The following is an 8,515-nucleotide window of genomic DNA, read 5'->3' on the forward strand; positions in this document are numbered from 1 at the left end:
AGAAATCTGACTACAGGTTGTATCTGTTCTAGGGGCTGATTTTCTCTTTGTCGGCTCTGGAGGAAGGTTCTGGTCTCTCTGAGCTTTTGCTCCTAGATGAATTTCATGTATTTTGGTGTCTCTTCCCCCTTCTCTGCTCTGCTCAGTTGTTTAAGCTCTTTATTAACTCTAAAGAGATTGACTCATTTTGCTTTACTCCTGACTTATTAATATGTTATATAGCCCCAAATGGAATTATAGCTCTAGACATAGGTTAGGATTTATCATACATATTGGCAGTGGGTAGGGGACAAAATTCAATCCATAATAATTATTCTATTTGATTCGTATATTCTCTCTGTCTGATATATGAGGCAGGTAGACTCAAAGGATATATTTGCAATCATGTGATATTTAAGACTGAAATGAACGTAAAATAAATGCCAAAGTTTTTGAGTATTCTGTCCACTTAAATCTGGTTCTGATGCAGTACACTTGTCTGGGAGAACATCTAATATTAATCAAATGGGAAGGAGGTGGGATGGAACGTGGAGGATGGTGTTGTTTTGTTCAGGTCATTCCTATAACTCTCATTGCTCCTTTTCTATGGCTGGGCTTCTCGGACTGGGCCTTCTCCATCCTGCTAGCAATGTTGTCTGGGATTCACAATGGCCTTTCTTAGAAGGGTCATAGGTTAAATATTTACTTGTTGGCATGGTGATAGGTCTATGGTTATAGACATAGTTGTAGTCTATAGTCTATAGTTATAGTCTATAGATACACCATCCTGAATGTGCCCGATCATGTTTGATCTCAGAAGTAAGCAGGGTCAGGACTGATTAGTACTTGCATGGGAGACTATCTGGGAATATCAGGTGCCGCAGGCTTTTCTTGAGTCCTGGTGTGATGCTGTGGGTTAATGCACTGGACTGCAAAGTCAATCGGAGCCACAGGTTTGGTGGTTCAAGCTCACTAGCTGTTCCTTAGAAACCCTATACAGGGTAGCTATGGGTAAGAATCGACTTGACTATTCTTAACAACAACTACATAGTAATATGAACTAATACATACATAAAAGTTATAGCACTTTGAATTTTCTGTATGTGAGAAATGTTGTCTATACTGACACTCAAGTAATCTAACGTGTACTCATTTATGTGAGAGTGAATATTTTCTTTATTCAATTTTGTAAAATGTGGTGCCCAACCCAATAGACACTGGCAGATGTACTACATTGCCTGCCACAAATGGTTTTTATTCTTGTCTCAAAAAAGTCCCTCCTCCAGTTCCTCATATACAATTCTATGGCACCTCCCATTTTCCCTCCCCCACAGACGCCAAAATGGCTTGGCCACGTTCTTACTGGATGCATTCTTATTTAAATTTCCTAGTCCTAGAAGAGCCTATTGTTTCAACAATCTGCCAGATCTACCAATCTCAAGATGGATCATGCCCACAAGAGTTATTTCTCACACTGTATAACTGTACTCTATTATTAAGTTGCTCCAAAAGTGAGTTAATTTGTAGCATAAATTTTTCATCAAACCATTTAAATGATTTTTGAAATAATTTTCTGATTATTACAAAGACTATCAGTTTTCACCTGATGAAGCTGTGACTAGCCATATAATGCTCTGAGATCTGAGATTTGGTTTGTTGTAGGGAACAATGTCTTCTGACTTGTACTTTTCATTAATAGTCCTCTCAATAAGTTGACTATTTCTTAACAGTAGTAATACCTTTCATGCTGCTATATCTTAAGTTTCTGTTGACTTAATTACTAATTACATTGAGTTTTAGCTATTAAAATACTACCTGAGAATTTAATTTATTCCATATCTTTTTTATCAGCAAGGACATGGAAGTAATTTTTGGAATGCTGTTTAATTTGACAGAAATAATGTATTTGGTGTGGCACTGTAGGATAAACACTGAACTGCTAGCTGCAAGGTTGGTGGTTCAAACCCACTAGCCACTCCTCAGAAACTCTATACAGGGACTCTATAAGTCAGAACCAACTCCACAATGACAACAACAACAACAGAAACAATGTTTTGGCTGAATAAGAGACAGGGGATCACGGTGGTTAAAAGTGTGTCATCAGTTGCTGTCCTGCCTGGGTGTGACTCCTACTTTTGCCACATAAGCTTTAAGTAACCTCAACATCCTCATCTGTATGATTGGGATTGTTAAAGAGAAAAGGTGTTACTTTGAGAGCTACTCAAGCCATGGTGTTCAATTGTGAGAACACCATGTGAGAGCTCGATAATGACTAAGGAAGCCTCAAGAATTGATGCATCTTAATTTTGATGTTGTAGAAGAATACTGAAATTACCATGGACTGCCAGGAGAATGCACAAATCTATCTTGGAATAAGTACAGTCAGAAAACTCCTTTGAAATGAGGAAAATGAGACTTCATATAAAGTACTTTGGATGGGTTCTCAGGAGGGCCTAGACCCTTGAGAAGACTATTACACTTGGTAGAGGGTCAGCAAAAAAGAGGAAGACCCTCAACAAGGTGTAATGACACCCTGTGGCTGCAAAAAATAGGCTTAAACATAACAAAAATTGTGAGGATAGTGAGGACCGGGCAGTGTTTCATTCTGTTGTACATAGGGACTTAATGGTACTTAAAACAACCAGGATCCCTGGTGTGGCACAGTAAGGTAAGCATTGTACTGCTAGCCTACATTGCCACACCAGGACTCCACCTTAGAACATTACTTACAGGTCTTAAGAGAAGGTGGACTATTTTGGAGTATTTTAATACGTGTTTCATGAAAGTGTCCTATTTAGGAAAAGTGGGAACTTGTGAATCCATACAAAAGGCAATGATGTAGAATCTCCACTGAATTTTTTCCAACCTGTCTGGATGGGTTTGATAAAAGGGGAGTGGGGAAAGGACTCCTGTGGTTCAATAGGGAATGATTGCTATCAGGTCTGACAGTGAGTGTTGGAAAGGTAAATGTAAATGTTTGGTAACAAAAGGAGCGGAGTGGCTGATTTTGTAGTCCAGGAGCAGAGATCCGTGGAATCATCTAGAGAGAAAAACGAAGTGTGAGACTCTGTCTGGAGAGGCAGTGACACTAGGGATATAAGCAGAGAGGATGACTTGGACAGAAGGAGTGGCTGGGTACTCTGGACTCAAGGAGGGAGAGGGGCTGTATGCTGGCAGCCAGAGGTCAGGCTTGTGGGATGTACCCTTTGGTTGTTTGATGATGCATGCAGGGGATTGTGATCATTGCAATGAAACAAGATACAATAGGATGAATGTAAAGATAATGTTCACCCATGTAAACTAACACATAATTCACACACACACAAAAAGGCAAAAATGTAGTTTGTCAGGAAGCAATGACACTGACATTCAAGTGAGAATTCCCATTGGGAAAGGGACATGTTTGAAAATGGAATTTTTCCAGGTCAATAGGGGTGAACATACGTAGATACTGGAGACAATGACACTGGTGTGAAAAGCATGAGTGCTGGAATCCAGCTCTCGCGGGGTTGTGGGATACGAGAGGAGACACGGAGTCGGCAAAAATGAAAGCAATCGAGAAGCCTCTGCTTAATTGGATGATGGGGCTCTCAACAGTCTGTCTGACTGTCTGTCTTTTTTTCTCTCTCTGCCTTTCTCTGTCTGTCTGGCCCAGCTCAGCAAGTCTTTATTTTTATACTTAAAATCACGCAATACATAGTGAATTGATACTTTGATCTTTCCTTGAATTATTACACAGTTTATCACAACATTCCTACACCTGGTCATTAGACATCTTTGACAAAAATATTTCTGTGATGTTCAAACTGTCTTTCATCTCCTTTCCCAGTATGTGATAAATTGTTTCTTCTTGTTTCCACTAAAAGATTAAGTCAAACTTTACACAAATCACTTCTACTTATCAGACCTCTGATTACGTTTTCTTAGTAACATAAGTTTCTATTAATCATCAATGCTTGCACTACTTTATTATTTCTACTAACTAATTATCAACTTCTATCCTACATAATGCACTACTATTTTCATAGTAAAAAGTATTACTAACATCTACTTATTTTGTTTTTTTAAAAGTATTCATTAAATTGCTTGTTAACAGTGTTTTTATGTTCCTTTCTTTTGAAGCTGTGTGGCATAAAGCCCAACCTGGCTAATTGCTGTAGGAAATGTAGATTATCAAGTCAAAACTACCCTTCACTTAAGTTAATTATTTTCTGCCTATTTACACAGGTGCTTGTATGTAGGGGTTTGTGAATTCTGGCTGGTGACTGATTGTGGTGAGGTCTATAGGGGTAGGTTAGCTTGACTTTCATTTGTTATCTGCTTTTGTGGTCTCATAAATGCAGTTACTTTGTACTTAGGTTTTCTGTGAAGGGGAGTTGCTTATACAATTCTCTTTGAATTCAAACTACTGAAGTTGAGATAATTGTTTCTTCCCAAGGTTTGTAGAGCTCATAGTAAAAGGCTGTGAATATGGCAATATTATTTATTTTTACAAGTGAATTCAGAGTTATCCTGAAGAGAAGATAGAGGCCAGCTTCTGAGAATTATCTGCTTTGTATGATGTTTCTCCTTCTGCTGGGACTGTGTCAAACAGCAGAAGCCAAGCCGCTTCCTGCACACGAGTATTTATTAGGACTGATTTTCTCTTATGATAGGTGCATATGGCAGCTTTTCAGTCATACAAAAGACAGGGTACTCATGTTTTAGGGAACAAATCATAGAAGATTCTTTGCAGACTTGGTTGCTCCAAAAACAGCACTACATGGTGCTAAGCTCAACATCATCATATCCCAGGTCTTCTCCTTTCTCCTGGACCAATGAGAAAGTTTCCCCTTCCATTCTAGGGTTGTTAGTTTCTCTAGGAGACTGCAGAGAGTCACCTGAAATGGAAAGGAGACTTCTGGTTACAGTGGGGACTGACAGGACAGAGGCCCATCATTAAGATGATCACAAAATATCTGTGGCACCCAGCGTGCGTCTAAAAGGCTAGAGCTGTTGCATACTGAGTCAGCTCATCTGAGCAAAGCCATGTGCTGATCTGGACTGCTCTTAGGAAGATGGTCCAATTCTGCATGACAAAGATAGAAATATTTTTCTCCAGACTGGGCTAATTCCTTAATGAATGGAAGCAGGTAATCCTTTCTTTAGACCCTTAGCACCTAAATGTAGCAGACTAAATGTAACCTCAAAGTGCTTCTGAGAATCCTCCCAGGTCCCCTGTCAGATGTCAAAAGAGAGCATCTAATCAAGTCTCCCAGTTTCTTGCCCTTAGACCACATGCCTACTCTTAAGCATTATTCCTGGACACAGGGAAGGAGACTCTCTACCTGTTCATTGAAACACTGAGAGAAAATGATCTTTTAGTTTCATTCTAGTGCTGAGATTTTATTACTATCTTTTTAAAGCCACAGCACATTTTATGCATAGTAACAGATGGCAATAACAACTTTAAATGTCTGGTTATGTGTTTGGAAAAAAATAAACCAAAATCAAGAAAATAACTCACAAATTCAGTTTACCTTTTTAAAAACACTTCCTAGATTACCTTTTAAAGGTGCAAGTTCATAAAATTTATGGTCTGAACACATCTTTCTGCTTGGGGTTTGAAAATGTGAACAAGGGATCGACAACTTATTATGTAGACATATCTACATTCAAGGGCTGCTAAGAATAGACATGTTGTTGTTGTTAAGTGACATTGAGTCAGTTCTGAATCACAGCACTCCTGTATGGGCTTTCCCCTGTATGGTGAGTTTGAACTACCGACCTTGTAGTTCAAACTGTTCTTGCAGTCCAGTGAAACAGCGACACTCCAGGGTCCACAGTGCCACACTGAGACTCCAAAAATGGACACAAACAACATGCTATGTTTTTCTAGAAGAGATAGAACAGCTACAAGGATCAGGGATAAGGAAGAGCAACACTCTGGGTATTTGAAACTACTCAGGGTAAAAATGAGTATTGAAGTGTTTAAACTCACATCTCCTATGACAAAGGAGTAAAGGTATTAGAGGCAGAGCTGTCCACTCACCTGTCTGGGAATACCAAGCACCATCACCCTCCTCTTGGAAAATATGCTTCTCACTCATATCAGGGGTCGGAGGAATTTCAGGATCAGGTAACTCTTCAATGTCATCATAACCATTTCCACTGGAATTGACAGGCTTTCCTGGAGGCTCTGAAAACAGATTACAACTTAGGTAAAATTGGAAAAGATAGGGTGGTATCTAGGTGAGATCCTGGTGTGGCACTATAGGATAATCACTGGACTACTAACTACAGGGTTGGCAGTTCAAACCCACCAGTCACTCCTCTGAAACCCTATACAGGGTTGCTATGAGTTGGTACTGGCTCCATGGCACTTAACAACAATAGGCGATATGCTAAGTCCCTTCTGATGCAGACATTCATACTGCCTGATAAATATGGGCACCAGATACCAAGGCTGTCCCAAAGGCACATATTTGATCTCAATATTCCCACAAGGCATTGAAATCTTCAACATATTGGAATGTTTTTATTCTTGTTGTCAAGTGCCATTGTGTTGGTTCCAACTCACAGTGACCCTGTATAGGGCTTCCAAGGCTGTGCGTCTTTGTTGTTGTTAAGTGCTGTTGAGTCGGTTCCGACCCATAGCAACCCTGTATAGAGTTTTCAAGGAACAGCTGGTAAGCTTGAACCACAGACCTTGCAGTTCAAACGGTTTTGCAGTCTGGCGCATTAACCCACAGCTCCAACGTCTTTATGGCAGCAAAAATCTCATTTTATTCCTGTGGAGTGGCTTGTGGACTTAAACCACCAACCTTGTTGTGGTTAGCAGTCCAGTGCTTATCTTACAGAGTCACAAAGCTCCCTATTAGCATATATGAAGGTTAATATTATTTTTCTTAACTGGTTTCTCATAACATATAGAATAACAAAAGCTACTGTGCTATGAGTTTCAGGCACTAGTTTAAACACATAGTAAAGCAGATGCAATGCATAATACTTACATATCAGTGATTGATGGAGGGTGAACCTGGACCAAAACAACTTACCTCCTGAGACTGAGAGACACAGAGCTACCAAGGAGACAGCAGCCTGGGGATCTATCATTCAGAGACAGGAGGTCTCACCATCCCAACCACGGGAGATCTGGGTTTTAATCCCCTCCAGTGCTCTGATGACCTCAAGAGCCCATTTCCATAGAATCCTTCTCAATAAGCCCTATCCCAAGAGCTGTCCAGCTCTACTACCTAGAGCAAACATTCTCTTCTCTTAAAGAATAAAAACAACAACAAAAAGAATTCCCAAACAAACAAACAAGAAAAACCTGCATCTGTTGCCACAGAGTTGATTCTGGCTCATAACTCCTCAATAGGACAAAGTAGAGCTGCCCCACAGGGGGACCAAGATAGTTATCTTTCAGGAAGGAAATTGCCACATCTTTCCTGTGGAGCAGCTGGTGGGTTAGAACTGCCAACTTTTTGGTTAGCAGTACTTAACCACTGCACTACTAGGCCTCCTGAGTCTCTTGTCTTGGTCCCATGTAAATAAGAGCTCCTGGTGATTGATAAGTACAATCATGTACTCCATGGACTTTGTTGCTGTTGTTGAGTGAGGTCAAATCAATTCTAACTCATAGCAACCCCGTACAGGTTGTCCGAGGAGCAGCCGATGGAATTGAACTGCCAACCTTGTGATTTCCAATCCAGTACTTATCCAACAGCACCAGGAGTCCAGGGCTTTATTAAAATCAATTTATCTTTTGTCTCAACATACATATAAAGCACCAAATAATTCAAATATCACACTTTCTCGGGGTGAAATCATGTTTTCGCTCTCCATGGAATTTTTGAGATTATTAGATCCAAATATACTTTAAAACCATAGACTTTGAATCTTTAGCAATACAGTACACGCATGTCTCTGCCTGAATAGAAGTAGCTGTGGATACAGACAAGTGAGCATGATCTTTCTCTATCTGAGGTCCCACAGTGGGCAGACAGAGGAAAGAACTGCTGTCAGCTGGAGAGATAAAACCTTTCCCATACCAATCACAGAAAAGTGCTCTCCTCACGTAAGGTTCTTCTTCCTCATCCCCACCATCCAAGGACAGGCCTGTCTCTATTACCTGGAGCTGATTCAGGATCTCCATACTCCTCATCGTCCCCTGTGTAATATGGCAGCTTAGTCACTGAGTCATCAGATAGTTTTCCTGGGAGGGATAAAAATTTCACAAGCAAATAATAAAACCTTTCCCACAATAGGAGGCCCAGTGTTAAAGTTCAGAAGAATTCTTGAGTCTTTAGACTAGTAGAGAGAGGGCTTGGTGCCCCTGCCTCCTAGGATGAAGCTACAATGTGAGGCCATGTTAGTTGTGGGAACTGTGCTTGCTGAAGATACTCAAACTCACAGTCAGTTCATGAATCGAGGAGAGGACAGAGGACATAGGATACACACCTGAGCTGTCCAAAAGGTCTCTCTTCTTTGAGTTTATAAGGTAATCAATATCTTCATACAGAGCCTCATCGAGGGCATCTTCAAAATGCGATAA

At 40.3% G+C, this 8,515-nt stretch overlaps 1 protein-coding gene across 1 annotated transcript in view; it reads right to left on the reverse strand.

Moving 5' to 3' along the window:
* Positions 1–4,737: 4,737 nt before the first annotated feature.
* LOC102835435 (scavenger receptor cysteine-rich type 1 protein M130-like) overlaps positions 4,738–8,515 on the reverse strand; it is a 144,881-nt gene continuing 141,103 nt past the window's right edge. Inside the window, 3 exon segments of the mRNA XM_006877887.1 lie at positions 4,738–4,859; positions 6,011–6,157; positions 8,093–8,176. Coding sequence (XP_006877949.1) covers positions 4,738–4,859; positions 6,011–6,157; positions 8,093–8,176 — 353 coding nt within the window.

The sequence above is a fragment of the Chrysochloris asiatica genome, unplaced genomic scaffold (genome assembly GCF_000296735.1).
Source record: "Chrysochloris asiatica unplaced genomic scaffold, ChrAsi1.0 scaffold00662, whole genome shotgun sequence".
Lineage (NCBI taxonomy): Eukaryota > Metazoa > Chordata > Mammalia > Afrosoricida > Chrysochloridae > Chrysochloris > Chrysochloris asiatica.